A 20,712-nucleotide genomic window follows, 5' to 3' on the forward strand; every position below is an offset into this window, starting at 1 on the left:
GTGGATTCACATGCAGGGGAAGTCAAAATGCTACAACCCATCTGATAAAGCAATGTTTTGTTTTAGGGATGGATGGGGAAGTTCAGAAGCCAACCCGCCTGTGATTTATTCTGTCTGTGTACTACTAGTGTTTACTCAGCTATTAAAATTTGTCAGGCAGCAGGTAGCCTAGCAGTTAAAGCGTTGGGCCAGTAACCGAAAGGTCGCTGGTTCAAATACCCGAGCCGAAGAGGTAAAAACACCTGTGGATGTGCCCTTGAGCAAGGCACTTAAACACTCATTTGCTCCAGGGGCGCCGTACTACTATGGCTGAGCCTGTAAAACAACACACTTCACTGCACCTATCCGGTGTACGTGACAATAAAACATTTTTTCCCCCCTGCTAATAATAAGTCTGGTATGGCTAGATATGGGCCATGGACTGACCACAACTGCACAACGGAATGGTCAGCGTCGATGATTAAGTGGGGGTATATTATTGGTGCTCTGGCCATATAATTAAGCAATAGGGCACCTCGGGGGTTTGTGGTATATGTCAATATACCGCTGCTAAGGGCTGTTGAGCACGACGCAACGCAGAGTGCCTGGATACAGTCCTTAGCTTTGGTATATTGGCCATATACCACAAACCCCGAGGTGCCTTATTGCTATTATTATTATTTTACCTTTATTTAAATAGGCAAGTCAGTTAAGAACAAATTCTTATTTACAATGACGGCCTACCCCGGCGACGCTGGGCCAATTGTGCGCCGCCCTATGGGACTCCCAATCGCGGCCGGGTTGTGATACAGCCTGGAATCGAACCAGGGTCTGCAGTGACGCCTCTAGCACTGAGATGCAGTGCTACGCCACTCAGGAGCCCAAACATCGAACCTAGTTATAAACTGGTTACCAATGAAATTAGAAGAGTAAAAAAATATATGTTTTGTCATACCCGTGGCATACGTCCTGATATACCACGGCTGTCAGCCAATCAGCATTCAGGGTTTGAACCACCCAGTTTATAATGCATCGTGCCTGAGAACAGCCCTTAGCCGTTGTATATTGGCCATATACCACACTCCCTCTGGCCATATTGCTTAAATAACTTCATCTTTTTTATATAATTTTATTGATTATCTCAATATCTCCACATATTAGCAACTCCAGGAAGCACATATCAATGACAGAAACGTAGAAGTATAGACTGAGGCCTGCATCCCAAGCTTATGGGCCCTGGTCAAAAGCAGTGCCTTATATAGGGAATAGGGTAGCATTTGGGACGCAACTTGACTTTACCAAGAAAGGTACTTACTTGTATCTGGTTGTAGATGTCATTTTCTCGTGGTTTTCCAAAAATCGCTGATACGTTTCCTTGGACTCCTTGTACTTGATCCTAGTCTCCTCCTTCTCCTCTTTCTCTGTCTGCACCTTGTAAGCATTGAAGGCCTGCTTTTTCTCACTTAATTTCGGCAGAGCACTTCAAATGAGAAATAGGGACAAACAGCTGGTTAGAGACATTGTTTAATATTCATGGACGAACATTCGCATAATCAGTAAACCGAGGAAGTGGGTGGGTACCTGTAGCGTGGGTCATTGATGATCATTTTCATGGCTTGTTCCCAAGACGCACTGGATGAAACGCCCTGAAATTTAAAGAGTACATCGAGCTTTAAGATTTGATTCATATATAAAGTACTCTAGTCAACACAAATCAACCCAGCTGTATAATCTGCATCACAGCTCATATATAGTAAAGCTGTGTATGAGGGCAGCTCACATTTCCATCAACAGTAAACAATAGATTATGCTGGGAGTAGCCTATGTATTGAATCTATGCACCCGTGTAGAGGCATGTGTAGCCTATCTGAAAGATGCAACAAGGAGTGGTGATGCGATTCTCTGACTTGTTCCAGGCATGGCGATTCATTATCCTTAATTACTAATAGTTGCGGGGGTTAAGACGGGTGGAGTGCCAATAATATAAAGAAATGCCACAGAGAGAAAGCTTACGTTAAGTGGACTTTTTGTCCGTCTGTCTCCAAGAGAGTGACTCCATCCATTATGAACAGATTATTTCTGGGCATGCATTTGCCTCGTCACAGGCCCCCTCCCCCCAAATGGCACCCTATCCCCTATATAATGCACTAGTTAGGCTATGGGCCCTGGTCAAAAGTAGTGCACTAAACTGGGAATAGACTGTTATTTCAAAACCCAACCAGAGTTATTCTAATCCAGCGGATCACGTCAATCTCCGCTGTCCTAATCCGGACATGTGTTTTCATCCAATAACGGCAATCACAAAGACAGAGGCATTAAGAGCTCGCAGGGAAACGGCAAGGAGCAATCTCAGAGGAGAGCGTTGTGTGCCAAATTAAAAATACCTAAATATAGCTACGCCGAGCCACCTTGGTCAAAAACAACACATCCGTCGCCACAATGGCAACAGGAGGAGCGGCGAGGCTTAGCAATCATGCGAAAGACCGGAGAGTGCTCACGCTGAGCGAGATGGATTAATTAGAGTCCAAGAGGGCCATTTTGGTAAACAATCTTTAGGTCGGGAGGACACTCCAGCTTTATTACAGTCAAGTCATAACAGCGCGTCGAGCACCTTATTTACAAACCCAATGAGAGTGCTTCTCAGACAGAAGTGTGTGGGTGTGATTCATGATGGCGTCTAGCTAGCAGAGCTTCGGGGCTTCATGGACACAGTCGATGACCGTGCTTTGCCTTTATGTGCGCGTTATATTGATGTAATGTTCAGATTGTAATTTCGAAACGATCATTGGGATGATGCATGCTGATGATTCATGCAGGAGCCCCGACTGAGCAGCCGGAGAGTAATGAAAACCCATCTGGAATGATCACCTTCTCCTTCAGGAGCTCTTTGAAGGCCTGCTTGGCCTCTTCTTTCGTGTTCCACTTGTACGTTTTCTTCACTAGCTCTGGCCTCTCCTCTTTTGAGGTGTCATTACTAAAGAAAAGAAAGACAGAAAGGAAGAGAAAGACCTTAACATTGTCCTAAGATAAAAACAACATCAGGTTTTTGGTAGTCTAAAATATTTTGGGGGTATTTTGAAGTTTTATTGGCAGACAAAGATTAAAATATGAGATGGGGAAATAGGTTAAAAGGTCAGTGCTTTCTTGATATTCCTGGTGAGTTCATTGTAAGCCCGTGCGGGGAGCCTGTTTCTAAACTCTCTGGGGTTAAAGGGTCTGTCTGTAGTACCAACCTGGCTGAGGCCTCCATACCGGCCAAGTCCTCTGTGGAGTTGACAGGCGAGTCAGCGTTGACCTCAGCTACAAGCATGGGCACCAGGGACATCTGTTCCACTGAGACGGTTGTAGCTGGCCTCATGGCCGGTATTTCCATCATCATGGTCGCCATCGAAGCAGCGCTGTCGAGCTGAAGGTTGGGGGTGATGACAGTGCCAGGAGCACCTACCTCTGCCATCCTGTAATCAGTTTGGTTATTATTGACGGTGGACCTTCATTCAGCATCATCCACCATGTTGTTGTTAGACATAACAGGAGAGTGCCTCTCAAATACGTCAAAACTAATTAGGTCATTCCACTGACACATATCTGTAAATAATAGATCGAAATATTAAAAGGATTCATTTGATGAAGCTAAACGTGTTCCGTCATCTACAAAGATCTTTTATGCGCTAAAAAGTAACTGGCTGTGATACAAAGTAAAATGCTTTGGCAACAAAGTTTGTTGAGCACGGGTAATAATAAGCAGCTCTTACCCATTCTCCTCAGCTTTTATCATGGCTAGAAAAAAAGAAGAGAAACGCATGTTAACAATGCCTACGCAGGATACTTCTAGGAACTCATTTCATTTTTAAGAATGAATGCCATTAAGAGGAGTTTGTGCAAAGTGCTGGCTGATCTATCATTACCAATAGCTGATCAATGTCCATTGACGGCACCGCTGCCATTTACACTGGTCTAAAGGATGAGTAAATGCTTCCCCTGGCCAGGGCCCGTATCCACAAAGCGTCTTAGGAGTAGAAAATTGGCCCTAAGAGCTGAGAAGAGACATTTTACTCCTACTCTTATGGGTCACACCTAGTTGACAGATATTTAGGACACCTCATGAGCGGTCCTAACCAGTTGCAGCAGGCGTCTTGATAATAGAAAAGTGCAGCGAGTCAGTGGTTCCTGCCCCACATGCAATTGCTTTGGAGTTGCTAAAAATAAGTTTTTATATTTCTAAGTTTTTTTTTTTTTTAATTTAACCTTTATTTCATGGCTCTTTGCTATGAGACTCGAAATTGAGCTCAGGTGCATCCTGTTTCCATTGATCATCCTTGAGATGTATCTACAACTTGATTGGAGTCTACCTTTGCCAAATTCAATTGATTGGACATGATTTAGAAAGGCACACACCTGTCTATATAAAAGGTCCCACAGTTGACAGTGCATGTCAGAGCAAAAACCAAACCATGAGGTCTAAGGAATTGTCCGTAGAGCTCCGAGACAGGATTGTGTCGAGGCACTGATCTGGGGAAGGGTACCAAAACATTTCTGCAGCATTGAAAGTCTACAAGAACCACTAAGACTCTTCCTAGAGCTGGCTGCCTGGGGGAGAAGGGCCTTGGTCAGGGAGGTGACCAAGCACCCGATGGTCCCTTCTAACAGAGCTCCAGAGTTCCTCTATGAAGATAGGAGAACCTTTAAGAAGGACAACCATCTCTGCAGCACTCCACCAATCAGGCCTTTATGGCAGAGTGGCCAGACGGAAGCCACTCCTCAGTGAAAGGCACATGACAGTCCGCTTGGAGTTTGCTAAAAGGCACCTAAAGGACTCTCAGACCATGAGAAACAAGATTCTCTGGTCTGATGAAACCAAGACTGAACTCTTTGGCCTGAATGCCAAGCATTACGTCTGGAAGAAACTTGGCACCATCCCTACGGTGAAGCATAGTTGTGCCAACATCATGCTGTGGGGATAATTTTCAGCAGTAGGGAATGGGAGACTAGTCAGAATTGAGGCAAAGATGAAAGGAGCAAAGTACAGAGAGATCCTTGATGAAAACCTGCTCGAAAACCTGCTCAGGACCTCAGACTGGGGTGAAGGTTCACCTTCCAACAGGACAACGACCCTAAGCACACAGCCAAGACAACACAGGAGAGGTTTCTGTACAACTATCTGAATGTCCTTGAATGGTCAAGCCAGAACCCGGAGTTGAACCGGATCGAACATCTCTGGAGAGACCTGAAAATAGCTGTGCAGCAACGCTCCCCATCCAACCTGACAGAGAATGAGAGGATCTGTATAGAATGGGAAAAACTCCCCAAATACAGGTGTGCCAAGCTTGTAGCGTCATACCCAAGGAGACTTGAGGCTGTAATCACTGCCAAAGGTGCTTCAACAAAGTACTGAGTAAAGGGTCTGAATACTTATGTAAATGTCATATTGCCGTTTAATTAAAATCAAAAAAGCTTAGCAAAAATATGTCTAAAAACCTGTTTTTGCTTTGTCATTATGGGGTATTGTGTGTAGATTGATGAGGGGGGAAATGATTTAGAACAAGGCTGTAACGTAACAAAATGTGGGAAAAGTCTAGGGGTCTGAATACTTTCCGAATGTACCGTACATGCGACAGTATCTCTAGCGCTTTTGACAATGATTTCACAAGGCCAATTTCACATGATATGCCTAATACTTATAACCAGTAGGCTAATAAACAAATCCGTTTCTTTCAATTACTTACATCATGTTATTCACTTAACATTGCAACGTTTGATGTACAGTCACATTCACCGTGGTTGTCTGAAGTGTGCTATAGAGTTTACAGCTGACGATGCCTCATCGCGATTGGTTCACCATCATTTGCAACAATGTCACTGTCACTATCTTTCCTTTGCGGTACCTCAAAATGTTGTGATATGAGCTGAGAAACTTTTAGGAGTTGATTTTACTCTTGGCTCAGAGTTTGTCTGGGCAGTGTCTTAACATCATCCTAAAACCTACACTGAGCTGGGAGCTTTTTTGATTTAAAACAGGTTTGAACTTTTCTGAGATGCTTTGAGGATACGGGCCCGGTTCGTTCCAGTAGATTAGAAAAGGATCATTTAATGACCGCTCACCTTCCAGATCTTCAAGCTCTTTGGGTTTGGTCCACCGGGACTCCTTAGTGTGGGAGTTGTAGTAGTACGCCTTCCCATTGTCTGATTTATACTCCTTCCATTGGCATCTAGACAGCATTTGCTGCAAAACACAAAGCGAAAATAGTACATCTAGACACGGTCCACAATACAGTGGGGACAAATTGTGGCAGCAGCTAGAGTCTGGGAATGGATAGTGGTGTTAATGCAAAAACAGTGTGGGAAGGATAGTGGTGTCCCCCAAATGGCACCCTTTCCCTATATAGTGCACTACTTTTGACCAGAGCTCTATGGGAATAGGGTGTCATTTGGGACCTTGCCATTATGTGTGTGGCCTTACTTCTGCAGGAGATTTCAGGTCGTCGGGCTTTTCCCAGGAAGACTGCTTGGTCTCTGTGTTGTAGTAGTAGGTCTTCTCATCCAGAGACTTATGTTCTGTCCACACAGACTTCTGAGGATGACAACACTTTGCCTTAAGCACTCGACAACAGGTGGCACTGTGATAAAAATTCTAAATTTCCAAGGAAATTCTTATATTTCAAAGCCTTAAGCAAGCAGTAAGTCAAAGTTTTTAAAGGATAGAATCACCCATTGAGTGTTATATGAGTTTAGTTTATTTATTTGAGTTGAGTTTATTTTATTTTTACAGGGACATCATTTTTTTGTGGATCTCTGAGTGATGTTTTATCGATTCCCGGGATAATTTCATGTTTATCTGAGCTATTCGTATTAAGCAAAACTTGTCATAAACGTCTGAATTTCTGCCTGCTTGAACGGCAATAGCTCAGATATACACGAAAACATGAAATTACCGCGGGAATTGACAGAACATCGCTCAGAGCCGCACAAAAACAATATAACATTCAAAATGGGTGAATCTTTCCTTTAAGGCTATATCTTTCAGACAGAAAACAATGGTTCATTTGAGGTTAGGAAGAGTAAAGGCTTCCACTTAAAGACATGTTCACTAACATTCTTTGGTTGGTCATCCTGTGGCGAGCCATTTGTGGTACCCTGTTGAACAACAGATGTATTATAGTAGGGTCGGTAATTTAGATAGTGCTAGAATCATTACACTAAATTAACTTATCCACAGAAAATAGGTTGTACTTACAACTGTTCCAGGCACAGCGGTGACTATAAAAAAACAACGCAATAATTACAATTCATTAAAATCACTCAGATTATCAATTTATTTGTATTTTTTTCAAGAATATGTTGTTTTAAGCCTTACCAGTTGTGTCCACTCCAGGCTGTGGAAGTGATATCTTCATTAATTAACAAAATTATTATGACACAAATTTGCTTCATTACAGGAAAACTTCCTGGTGTGGTTTCATGTGGGTGTCTCGTGTGTGTGTTCGCAGGTGGAAAGAGTGAACTAAATTGTTTAGCTAATTAGCTTCAGCCGGATGGTCTGAAGCAAAGTTGTTTTGACTTTGAATAGCCTCTCTCTGGGGCTAGTTTAGGGGCCGTCAATAAATTACACAATGTAAATGAGACAATATTTTCATGTTGCACACCTTTTAGTTGTCATTGAATGCTTTCAATAGATGCATATGCATTTCTACAATTTATAGTTGGGTTGAGGTTTTTAAGTAAGTGAAATTTGGAGCTATTTAAATTAACATATTGTACCATGTACATTGTGTAATTTAGAGATGGTCTCTAACTGCCCCATAAGGATATCCAAAGTCAACCCAAATTTACAACAGGCATTAAGTTCAAGTAGCATGCAGCTATATTCCAAATGGATGATTACTTGTGTGCTGCCAGCTGTGGGCAGAATTGAAACAAACCCAACCTTAATTTACGTTGTTATAACTACAAGTCTCACAAAACTCCGTTTTGGACGAGGCTGAATTTATGAACAAAATTATTCTATTTTCACTTTGTAGTCCATTTTTACTGTATAATAAAATGGTTGACTCATTGATGCCACATTGGTTTTTAGGGGCAGTTGCTCTTTAACACAACACTTGACCTTTGAGCTTCTAACGTGAAGTACCACGGAGCTTCCAACGTAAAGACAAACATCTCTGGAGTCTTGATGCGTCCCAATTGACAAGTGAAACGTTTATTTGGCAGCGCTAAGTGCATCGAGTTAAACAGCTGGCTGCTGTCGAAAGCAAAACAGAGTAAAATATAGAGGACCATTTCATAACTTACTCAACCGTCTACTTATAGGAGGAAATGTTCCATTGTCTTTTACTTTTCTCCAATTTAAGATTGAAATGATCTTGTCCCTTTGAAAGTCTACTGAGATACAAATGGTATTTGTTTGAGATAGCATTGATCCAAAGCAAACAAACAGAAATACTCTTCCTAACACAACACCAAATAATCATTTGATAATAGATTGTTGAGGCAGGAATACAAGAGGAAGAAACAACCAATATGGTATTGTCTTAAATGAAGAAATAAAGTGTACATGCAGATTCAAAGTGGAAAATAAGTTGCCTAATTACATTTTTATAATGAGGAGTGTATACTTAATATGGAGATGGGGTGTACACATTCAGGTTGTGTGATGCATATATTAATCCCTCTATATTGGTGGCCTATGTCTATATTGGTAAGTGTTCCTACACTTTGCCGTGTTAGTTATGCTAATGTCAGTCGTGACAGCTTGCGGGCTCTATTTTTAAAGTGTGAAGCAGAACAGTAAGGCGAGTAGGTTTACCGGTCCTGTTGGCTGCATCGTCGCAGCTGGCATGCGAGGTGGCATCATCATCCCGGGCATCATAGGTGGCATCATGCCTGGCATCTAATAAAAGAGTTATCATGAAATATTCATCTGACTCGTTCATTTCCCTCCCGCCTGGCGCACGCTGGGTATTAATACACAGTGAGAGACGCCGTGGCGGGGGTGCGACTGAATGACGGTCTTTTACGGAGCAAATCGAGCTACGGCTTGTAATCTGAAGCAGTGACGCTACAATCTGCAGCGCCTCGCCACCTCCTGAGCCCCATTCCCCAGTAAGGCAGCTGGATCAGACACATCCTAGATCACACCCTTTTCATTCGGATAATGGAATCGCACATGATGACTGCAAGTAGTATAACCAAAGTGATTGAAATATGTGTGTGCCCACGCCAGTGTTAAGTTTGGCACTATTTCTAAGACTTAGTCTAGTCTTAATCATTTTTACTAAAAACAATAAAGCAAATGTTTGTCATTTGAAAAATGATTGTCTAGTTATTGTCAAAATGACAAACACTGAGGGCCATTTTAGTTAACTAAATGCCCCATAATTTAAGTCAAATCATATTTGTATTGCCTCATTAAACTATAGTAAATATAGATCACTGAATTCCATGTGCACAAACATACATAGACTTGTCCTAACAACATATGTTTCTGCATAAGATCCTATTCTCTTCCAAACAGCAGAAATATGTAAAATACAGTTGAAGTCGGAAGTTTACATACACTTCGGAGTCACTAAAACTAATTGTTCAACCACTCCACAAATTTCTTTTTAAACTATAGTTTTGGCAAGTCGGTTAGGACATCTACTTTATGCATTCCAAGTAATTTTTCCAACAATTGTTTACAGACAGATAATTTCACTTATAATTCACCGCATCACAATTCCACTGGGCCAGAAGTTTACATACACTAAGTTGACTGTGCCTTTAAACAGCTTGGAAAATTCCCCAAAATGATGTTATGGCTTTAGAAGCTTCTGATAGGCTAATTGACATAATTTGAGTCAATTGGAGGCATACCTGTGGATGTATTTCAAAGCCTACCTTCAAACTCTGTGCCTCTTTGCTTGACATCATGGGAAAATCAAAACAAATCAGCCAAGACCTCAGAAAAAGAATTGTAGACCTCCACAAGTCTGATTCATTCTTGGGAGCAATTTCCAAACGCATGAAGGTACCACGTTCATCTGTACAAACAATAGTACGCAAGTATAAACACCTTGGGACCACGCAGCCGTCATACCACTCAGGAAGGAGATGCGTTCTGTCTCCTAGAGATGAACGTACTTTGGTTTGAAAAGTGCAAATCAATCCCAGAACAACAGCAAAGGACCATGTGAAGATGCTGGAGGAAACAGGTACAAAAGTATCTATATCCACAGTAAAATGAGTCCTATATCGACATAACCTGAAAGGCTTCTCCAAAATCACCATACAAAAGCCAGACTACGGTTTTTGGAGAAATATCCTCTGGTCTGATGAAACAAAAATAGAACTGTTTGGCCATAATGACCAACGTTATGTTTGGAGGAAAAAGGGGGAGGCTTACAAGCCGAAGAACACCATCCCAACTGTGAAGCACAGGAGTGGCAGCATCATGTTGTGGGGTGCTTTGCTGCAGGAGGGACTGGTGCACTTCACAAAATTGATGGCATCATGTGTAAGGAAAATTATGTGGATATATTGAAGCAACATCTCAAGACATCAGTCAGGAAGTTAAAGCTTGGTCACAAATGGGTCTTCCAAATGGACAATGACCCCAAGCATACTTCCAAAGTTGTGGCAAAATGGCTTAAGGACAACAAAGTCAAGGTATTGGAGTGGCCATCACAAAGCCCTGACCTCAATCTCATTGAACATTTGTCGGCAGAATTGAAATAGCGTGTGCGAGCAAGGAGGCCTACAAACCTGACTCAGTTACACCAGCTCTGTCAGGAGGAATGTGCCAAAATTCACCCAACTTATTGTGGGAAGCTTGTGGAAGGCTACCTGAAACGTTTGACCCAAGTTAAACAATTTAAAGGCAATGCTACCAAATACTAATTGAGTGTATGTAATCTTCTGACCCACTGGGAACGTGATGAAATAAATAAAAGCTGAAATAAATCATTCTCTCTACTATTATTCTGACATTTCACATTCTTAAAATAAAGTGGTGATCCTAACTGACCTAAGACAGGGGATTTTTACCAGGATTAAATGTCAGGAATTGTGAAAAACTGAGTTTAAATGTATTTGGCTAAGGTGTATGTAAACCTCTGACTTCAACTGTAATATATATAAGAATGATCTAGCCATGTACATTTCTAATTTACCCTGCATACAGTGCCTTCAGAAAGTATTCACACCCCTTGACATTTTCCACATTTTGTTGTGTTACAGAGTGAATTTAAAATGGGATAAATTTAAATTGTGCCACTGATCTATACAAACAATAGCGCAGTGGAATAATGTTTTTTGAAATCTTTACTAATTCATAAAAAAATTGAAAGCTGAAATGTCGAGTCAATTATAATAAGTATTCTACTGTCATGAAGCTAGCCCTCCCGTTAGGAGGGGGCAGTTTTATGACTTTACAACAGCGTCATCAATTCCTGGCAGAGGCTCTCTTCTCCCTTGCAACATGCAGTATGGAGAGTGTCACAGTAAGACAAAGGGACTCTCCTGCCAAATACTCCTACCTTCCCGAATTGGAGAATTAAACATTATTCCTAATTTAGAGAATGTGGAAACGGTCGGTGGAGAAGCCAGTTGTGACCCGGTCCGTTTTGTTTCATGTTTGTGACCTCATGAAAAGACAATTCAGCCACATTACCCTAACTCTGTTTATACATGTTCCTCAGTTATGAGGCTTGCATCTGAATGTAGGATAAAATGTCTAACGAAGTATAAGAATACTTTTGAAAAGATTACAATGTGATTTAAGTCTTCTAAAATTAAAATGGTTTGTTTAAATGGTAACTCGTGTCCAGCCAGTGGCCAGGCCCAAGTGAACAGGCATTGTTTGGAAATGATGAACCAACCCCTTTTCTACATTTCTATAAAAGCCCTGTGACCCAAAGTCACGTCAGTTATAAATACCATGAGGAATTGTCCTCACGTTTAAAAGGGATAATTCTCATTTCAACTCTACATGCCAGGAAACGTGAGAGCTTGCTCCACACGTGAAATGGTATGAACTCTGAACTATTGATCGCCTAAAAGAATAAGTGCCTACTAAACTAGCATATATGACAATGCAGTTGAACATATGCGCTAATGTAGTATGAGAACACTGACCGACGCGGAAGCATCTCCAGAGTGAGATGAACCTCTCAGACCACATGAACCTCTCAGACGACGACCCGGAAGATTCCACAAAGGACGATGGCGACATCGACTGGGCAAACCAGAGCCTCACTTCACCAGCTCAACTATCGAAGCCAGCTTCACGTAAATACAATGCATTGCTTTTCCGAATGAGCTATCGTTAGTGGCATATGTATTTATGTAAGAATAGCTTCCCAGGTCCGATAGAGACCCACGTTCCTTAGTCTTCCTTCCAAAACCCCCTTCTCTTCTCTCTGAATCTATCGTGTTATAACCAAACAGTTTTTGTTTAGTCCACTAGGGGACGGTATTCACTGTATAATGTTATTATGTATTGTATATTCTGTAATGGTTTAATTAGTTAGTAAATAAATAATTAATTGAGCCAATTCGTGTATGGATGATTCACAGTAAAGGCTGGGTTCGTACAGATAACCAAGAATTTTACGACATTCAGATGAGACTGATATTAGGTATAGCCGCTCTATATAAACTAACCCTTCCGTGGTGCCCCAGGTTATTAACGAGTTCATTGTTTCATGGTTTAATTTAATCACGTAATCAATCAAACGTTAGGTAATCGATTTGATAAAATAGCTTGTCATCACATAAAAGAAGTCAGACACGACACAACCCATTGGTTATGGCAAGCCTAAATACATTCAGCAGTAATAATAAGTTGTATGGACTCACTGTGCGCAATAATAGTTGTTAACATGATTTTTGAATGACTACCACCCGCCAACCCCTCTTTTACGCTACTGCTACTCTCTGTTCATCATATATGCAGTCACTTTAACCATATCTACATACTATCTCAATCAGCCTGACTAACCGGTGTATGTATGTAGCCTTACTACTTTTATAGCCTGTCTTTTTACTGTCGTTTTATTTCTTTACTTACCTATTGTTCACCTAATACCTTTTTTGCACTATTGGTTAGAGCCTGTAAGTAAGCATTTCACTGTAAGGTGTGTTGTATTCGGCGCACGTGAGAAAATAAACTTTGATTTGACTACCTCATCTCTGTACCCTACACAAAAAGCAGACACTAAACATCACTTTGAGCCTGGTGAAGTTATTAATTACGCTTCGGATGGTTTATCAGTACACCCAGTCAGTCACTACAAAGATACAGGCGTCCTTCCTAACGCAGTTGCTGGACAGGAAGAAAACAACTGAGGGATTTCACCATAAGGCTAATGGTGATTTTAAAAGTCACAGAGTTTAATGGCTACGATAGGAGAAAACTGAGGATGGATCAACAACATTGTAGTTACTCCACATTACTAACATAAATGACAGAGAGAAAAGAAGGAAGTATGTAAAGAATAAAAAATATTCTAAAACATGCATCCTGTTTGCAATAAGCCACTAACCTAACACAGGAATATTTTTGGGGTTCCTGAATACAAAGCATCATGCTTGGGGCAAATCCCACAACACTGAGTACCACTCTTCATATTTTCACTCATGGTGGTGGCTGAATCATGTTATGGATGTGCTTGTCATTGGCAAGGACCAAGGAGTTTTTGGGGGGTATACAAAGAAATGGAATAGAGCTGAGCACAGGCAAAATCCTAGAGGAAAACCTGGTTCAGTCTATTTTCCAACAGACACTGGGAGACAAATTCACCTTTCAGCAGGACAATAACCTTAAACACAAGGACAAATATAGACTAGAGTTGCTTTCCCAGACGACATTGAATATTCCTGAGTAGCAGAGTTACAGTTTTGACAAATATTGTACAATCCTCATGTGCACAACTCTTAGACTTACAGCTGTAATCACTGCCAAAGGTGATTCTAACATGTATTGACTCAGGAGGTTGAATACCAATCTAATCAAGATTATTAGTTATTAGTTATTATTAGTGTTTGTCTCATTAATCCCCCCCAAAAAAATTCAAACGCATTTTAAAAATCTTCCACTTTGACATGAGTATTTTGAGTAGATCATAAACAAAGTTGAATTAAATCCATTTTAATCCCAATTTGTAACAATCAAATGTGGAAAAGGTAAAAGAGGTGTGAATACTTTCAGAAGGTACTGTAACTGGAAAGTCAACCAAAGCTAAAATCTGGTCCCACCCCAACATTCTATTTTCTAGGTCTCAGGCCAAAATCAATAGGCTACCATTTAATGAAAATTTAACCATTACCCGAGGCTACATATTGGTGAGTTAGGTTGTTGAGAGCTAAACTGGAAAATTCCAACAAAGAAAAAAATGATTGATCTGTAGGTCTAGCCTATGTTCTGGGACTACAAGTGGACATCTAAGCTTGATAGTAGGCTCACCTGTCCCATCGGTGGCCCTCCCATTGGTGGCATCATGCCAGGTGGCATCATACCAGGTGGCATGGGAGCCATGTTGGGAGGCCTCTGTCCCATGGGTGGCATTCCCATTGGTGGATAATGAGGCGGCATTCCTGGTGGTCCCATCTAGACAGGAGACATGTTTTTTTTAAAAGCTGTGAGATTCAACACACTCAATGTAACTCCATTTTATGATGCCATTGGGAACACAGTGAAGATTTTCCAACACCAACTTACAAAAGGTGGTGGCATCCCTGAGGGTGGGACCCCAGCAAAAGAAGGTGCTTGGCTCTGGCCATTATTATCATCTGAAGACTGGACATGAACAAGAGGCCCAATACAGTTACTACTATAACTTTTACTATAAGGCGCATATCTGTCCTTTACTGCTAAGCACAGTAACATTTAACTGAGGCGTACTGATGTAGGGTACATAAAGACATTCTGATACAAGTACTGATATTGTACATTATATAAATAACTAGCTACATAACACATGCTACTAGTATGTGCCATAACATCTTGCTACATATGCCTACATTTTTAAAATGTTGAATATGTCAGTGATCTCTGTTCTTGCTATTCTTTCTATTGAATAATTTATCGTGGTCTGGGTAAGGAGCTTGCCTATTTATTACATATTGGGCTAGGTAAGGAGCTATCCCTGGACAGAACAAGGTTAGCCTACTACGAAATAAGTTAGCCAACTAGACAACTCCACTCTGCAGTAGCTAAGTTACAGTTACAGCAAAGATTGATAACTAACTTTCATCTGTGGTTACAGTAGACGCAGTTCTGTCCACGACTAGGTATAGCTAACTAGAAGCTGAAGCGTCTGCTTGCCATTATTTCACCGTCGATAGTAGGTACATTCAGTCATTCCTAACTAGATAGATAGTTAGCTAAATGGCTATTTATCCAACAGCATACACAATGCTTACTTGCATCTTGTAGCTAGCTAGTTTCGATGGCTATAAGCTAGTTAGCTGGCAAAGTATATGGCTGCTACTACTACACGTGATTTGTTCACACCACACACGTCTAAATCCTCCACATATAACATTAGGTCGCTAGCCACTTGCCTCGTTTAACTTTTGCTAGTTTATGAAAAAGGTGTCCTTACAACAGCATGCTAACTTTAGCGGAATAGATGCTAGTTAGCTTGCTAGCTAACTGATAATTAAATACAGATAGCTATGTGGGTTATACCCATTCATACAACAATTGTCTATGATGAACACATCATACAGTAGGCGATTTGAATTAGTAGTAATACAACATTTGGCAATATTATCAATAAACTATCCTCACCATGTTGACTTCACCATGCGCATCCAGTAGCCACGCTACATTAACGTACAATCTGATTGGTTAGTTTGCTTCTGAATGAAAGGGCAAAGGTGAACCAACGTTTCTGAAGACCGTCTGCCCACAGATTGCGCAAAAAGCTGTAACGCAATTCCATGGGTGGAAAACACATTTTCCGTAAATACAAAAAATACTAACAAATCACCCATGTTTGAGCTCATAGCCACATGTCTAAATGTCATGCCTATTAAACATGTTCGACCATGATGACCTCTTTTTAAAAATAAAATAAATACATACAAGCCCATCATAAAATCATTAGAATGTTGTTTCCTCAATTATGTGGACAAAACAAACTGAATCCTAAATGGAATTTATATTTATTTGATTTTATTTAACAGTTTAACTATGCAAGTCAGTGTAGAACAAATTGTTATTTACAGTGATGGCCTACCAAAAGGCAAAAGGCCCCCTGCAGGGAGGTGGATTAAAAAATAAAATTAAAAAATATATAGGACAAAACACACATCACGACAAGAGAGACAACACAACACTACATAAAGAGAGACCTAAGACAACAACATAGCAAGGCAGCAACACGTGACAACACAGATTGGTAGCAACACAACACATGACAACAACATGGTAACAACACATGGCAGCAACACAACACGGTAGGAGGACAACATGGTAGCAGCACAAAACATGGGACAAACATTATTGAGCACAGACAACAGCACAAAGGGCAAGAAGGTAGAGACAACAATACATAACGCAAAGCAGCCACAACTGTCAGTAAGAGTGTCCGTGATTGAGTCTTTGAATGAAGAAATTGAGATAAAACTGTAAAGTTTGAGTGTTTGTTGCAGCTCGTTCCAGTCGCTAGCTGCAGCGAACTGAAAAGATGAACTACCCAGGGATGTGTGTGCTTTGGCGACCTTTAACAGAATGTGACTGGTAGAACATGTGCTGTATGTGGAGGATGAGAGCTGCAGTAGATATCTCAGATAGGGGGGAGTGAAGCCAAAGAGGGTTTTATAAATAAGCATCAACCAGTGGGTCTTGTGATGGGTATACAGAGATGACCAGTTTACAGAGGAGTATAGAGTGCAGTCATGTGTCCTATAAGGAGCATTGGTGGAAATCTGATGGCCGAATGGTAAGGAACATCTAGCCACTCGAGAGCACCCTTACTCACCGATCGATAAAATACGTCTCTGTAATCTAGCATGGGTAGGATGGTCATCTGAATCAGGGTTAGTTTGGCAGCTGCGGTGAAAGAGGAGCGATTACGATAGAGGAAACCACGTCTAGATTTAACTTTAGCCTGCAGCTTTGATATGTGCTGAGAGAAGGACAGTGTACCTGTCTAGCCATACTCCCAAGTACATGTATGAGGTGACTACCTCAAGCTCTAAAACCTCAGAGGTAGTAATAACACCTGTGGGGAGAAGGGCATTCTTCTTACCAAACCACATGACCTTTGTTTTGGATGTGTTCAGAACTAGATTAAGGGCAGAGAAAGCTTGTTTGACACTAAGAAAGCTTTATTGTAGAACGTTTAACACAGAATCCGGGGAGGGGCCAGCTAAGTATAAGACTGTATCATCTGTATATAAATGGATGAGAGCTTCTTACTGCCTGAGCTATGCTGTTGATGTAAATTGAGAAGAGCGTGGGGCCTAGGATCAAGCCTTGGAGTTCTTCCTTGTTGACAGGCAGTGGCTGAGACAGCAGATGTTCTGACTTTATACACTGCACTCTTTGAGGTAGTTAGCAAACCAGGCCAAAGACCCCTCAGAGACACCACTACTCCTTAGCCGGCCCACAAGAATGAAATGGTCTACCATGTCAAAAGCTTTGGCCAAGTCAATAAAAATAGCAGCACAACATTGATTAGAATCAAGGGCAATGGTGACATCATTGAGGACATTTTAAGGTTGCAGTGACACAACCGTAACCTGAGCGGAGAATAGTATAGACATCAAGAAAGCCAGTTTTTCCAACACTTCTGATAAACAAAGCAAAATAGTAATAGGCCTATTACAGTTAGGATCAGCTTGATCTCCCCCTTTAAATAAAGGGTTGAACCGTGGCTGCCTTCCAAGCAATGGGAACCTCCCCAGAGAGAAGAGACAGGTTAAAAAGGTCAGAGATAGGTTTTGCGATGATTGGGGCAGCAACCTTAAAGAAGAAAGGGTCTAAACCATCTGACAGATGTTTTTTTGAGGTCAAGTTTAAGGAGCTCCTTTAGTACCTTGGACTCATTGACCGCCTGCAGGGTTAAACTTTGTAGCGGGGCAGGGAAAAAAGAGGGAGGAGCATCGGGGATAGTCACATTAGAAGGGGTGGGAGATGAGGAAATGTTGGACGGGCAAGGAGGCATGGCTGAGTCAAATAGGAATCCTGACTTAATGAAGTGCTGATTAAAGAGCTCAGCCATGTGCTCCTTGTCAGTATCAACCACATCATCAATTCAGGGACATGGGCAGCTGTGAGGAGGAAGTTTTCCAGAACTTCTTGGGGTTAGACCCACAGAGAGAGAACAGCTCCTTAAAGTAACTAACTTTGGCCTTCTGGATAGCCTGAATGCACTTACTTCGCATTTGTCTGAACGAGAGCCAGTCAGTAATTCTTGAGGTGGAGTAACACTGCAAGATCACGGTCGAACCAGGGGCTGAACCTGTTTTTAATTCTCATTTTCTTTATGGGGTCGTGTTTGTTAACAATACCACTGAAAATATAAAAAAAATAAGGTCCAAGTGTCTTCGACAGAGGGGATCAATCTGATTCTATATCATTTTACAGAGGCCAGTTCATGAAGGAAGGCTTGCTCAATAAAGTTTTTTAGCAAGCATTTATGACAAATCAGGATAGTTCGTTTCACTGAGCAGCCATTACAAACACAGGCTGTAAACAGTGATGACTAAGGTCATTACAGAAAACACCAGACTGATATCTATCAGGATTATTTGTGAGGATAACATTGAGGAGAGTTGGCTTTTCTGGGTTTTTGGGATTGGTAATAATCTGAAAGATTTAGGGTGTCCCATTGCTTTAGGATTTGATAAGGTGGTTTAAGTATGTCCCAGTTTAGGTCACCTAGCAGGACAAATTCAGACTTAGTGTAAGGGGCCAGGAGAGAGCTTAGGGCAGGTAGGGTACAAGCCGGTGCTGATGGAGGACGATAGCACTCAGGAAGGATGGGAACAGCCTATTCTGCAATATCTTACTATTCCTCCCTTTATGACACCAGCTAGGTTTCAATCCAATTGGCTACAGATTTGAATGTGAATATTTAAAATCCGCAAAAAGAAAATATATACATTTGTACAACGGGTGGGTCTAATCCTGAATGCTGATTGGTTAAAAGCACATTTCAGCCGGTGTCTATTCCACAAGTTAACACCGGCTAAATGTATGACGTTAAAATGCCTATTTACTCTGTTCCATCTGACTATGCAATCCACTGTCTCATCAGCCCAGTAAGGGAAGTTACAAACTTGATCTCCAACAGTGGAGATTTGTATTAATTAACCTTGCTGCCTGTCTGAACGTGTAGGGGTTGGGATGAGAGAGAGAGAGAGAGAGAGAGAGAGGCAGAGGCAAACTGCGTTTCTCAGCCAGTCGAAATCATGAATCAGCTGGCTTCATTTTAATGGATATATACAAAGAAAAGTTGTTTGAAAAAAGGTAAAACCAAACGAAGTGCAGCTAGTTTGCAGTCGTTCCAGCTTCAGTTTGAAGTTGTTGTGTTAGCTGATTTGTTGGCTAGCTCTTCGACAACAGTGTCCTAACGAGAGAGCACATTTTCTATGCCAGGCAAAATCGTGCCTCATTAGCTTATTGTTTTGAATGTATCCAAATAAATGTCACTAGAAAACAGCTTAAACCAATGCAGCTACTGTTGTTATTCTGTCTCCACTGTTTGACGTGACTGTAAAATAGCCGTAGTTGGCTAGCTAGCAAGCACAGGATAAGAACGTTGCCAGCCGGGATGGCAATGGAACATTTAGAACGAACGACTGGGTCGCATCCATAGATACAGAACAAAAAGACTGAACAACTGGTCCCCGTCTCTGGCAGCTGAACCAATAGAATGAACGACCAGCCGGTTTGGGTAGCAACCCTAGATTTGTTTCGGGACTATATCTTGTGGAAGGATGAAATAAATTAAGTTTAATGAAAATATGTCAATCATTATTTGAATATGTTGGTAACCTGTTGTATAAAAGTGATAATGCCCTCGAAGCCGGTGTTTGGAGGATATATTGGCACGTTTGCCAGCCCTCGACAAACTCTGTGCCATTATATCCTCCAAATCAAATTTTATTAGTCACATGCTCCGAATCCAACAGGTTGTAGACCTTACAGTAAAATGCTTACTTACGAGCCCCTAACCAACAGTGCAGTTTAAAAAAATATGGATGAGAATAAGAGATAAAAGTAAATAGTAATTAAAGAGCAGCAGTAAAAAATAACAATATAAACAAGGGGGTGCCGGTACAGAGTCAATATGCGGGGGCACCATTAGTTGAGGTAGTATGTACATGTAGGTAGAGTTATTAAAGTGACTATGCATAGATGACAACAGAGAGTGGCAGTGGTGTGGAGAGGGGAGGGGGGGCAATGCAAATAGTCTGGGTAGCCATTTGACTAGATGTTCAGGGGTCTTATGGCTTGGGGGTAGAAGCTGTTTAGAAGCCTCTTGGACCTAGACTTGGTGCTCCGGTACAGCTTGCCGTGCGGTAGCAGAGAGAACAGTCTGTAACATGGGTGGCTGGAGTCTTTGACAATTTTTAGGGCCTTCCTCTGACACTGCCTGGTATAGAGGTCCTGGATGCCAGGAAGCTTGGCCCCAGTGATGTACTGGGCCGTTCCCGCTACCCTCTGTAGTGCCTTGCAGTCGAAGGCCGAGCAGTTGCCATACCAGGCAGTGATGAAACCAGTCAGGATGCTCTCAATGGTGC

At 41.5% G+C, this 20,712-nt stretch overlaps 1 protein-coding gene across 3 annotated transcripts in view; it reads right to left on the bottom strand.

Moving 5' to 3' along the window:
- Window positions 1-15,875, bottom strand: part of LOC106586165 (pre-mRNA-processing factor 40 homolog A) — a 41,698-nt gene extending 25,823 nt beyond the window's left edge. Inside the window, exons 1-14 of one of the 3 annotated variants that reach the window (XM_014173091.3) lie at window positions 15,746-15,870; window positions 14,672-14,749; window positions 14,417-14,560; window positions 8,780-8,863; window positions 7,331-7,349; window positions 7,211-7,233; window positions 7,069-7,110; window positions 6,437-6,547; window positions 6,079-6,199; window positions 3,732-3,756; window positions 3,213-3,434; window positions 2,848-2,953; window positions 1,561-1,625; window positions 1,295-1,459 (exon numbers count right to left, since the gene is read on the bottom strand). In XM_014173091.3, the coding sequence (XP_014028566.1) occupies window positions 1,295-1,459; window positions 1,561-1,625; window positions 2,848-2,953; window positions 3,213-3,434; window positions 3,732-3,756; window positions 6,079-6,199; window positions 6,437-6,547; window positions 7,069-7,110; window positions 7,211-7,233; window positions 7,331-7,349; window positions 8,780-8,863; window positions 14,417-14,560; window positions 14,672-14,749; window positions 15,746-15,748 (1,208 nt within the window). In that variant the 5' untranslated portion in view covers window positions 15,749-15,870. Of the gene's footprint in view, window positions 1-1,294; window positions 1,460-1,560; window positions 1,626-2,847; window positions 2,954-3,212; window positions 3,435-3,731; window positions 3,757-6,078; window positions 6,200-6,436; window positions 6,548-7,068; window positions 7,111-7,210; window positions 7,234-7,330; window positions 7,350-8,779; window positions 8,864-14,416; window positions 14,561-14,671; window positions 14,750-15,745 lie in introns of all 3 variants that reach the window. The other 2 variants (XM_014173090.3, XM_014173092.3) reach the window with 2 other exon arrangements.
- Window positions 15,876-20,712: the final 4,837 nt, after the last annotated feature.

Source organism: Salmo salar, chromosome 25 (assembly GCF_965601325.2).
Source record: "Salmo salar chromosome 25, fSalSal1, whole genome shotgun sequence".
In the NCBI taxonomy this organism is placed as follows: domain Eukaryota; kingdom Metazoa; phylum Chordata; class Actinopteri; order Salmoniformes; family Salmonidae; genus Salmo; species Salmo salar.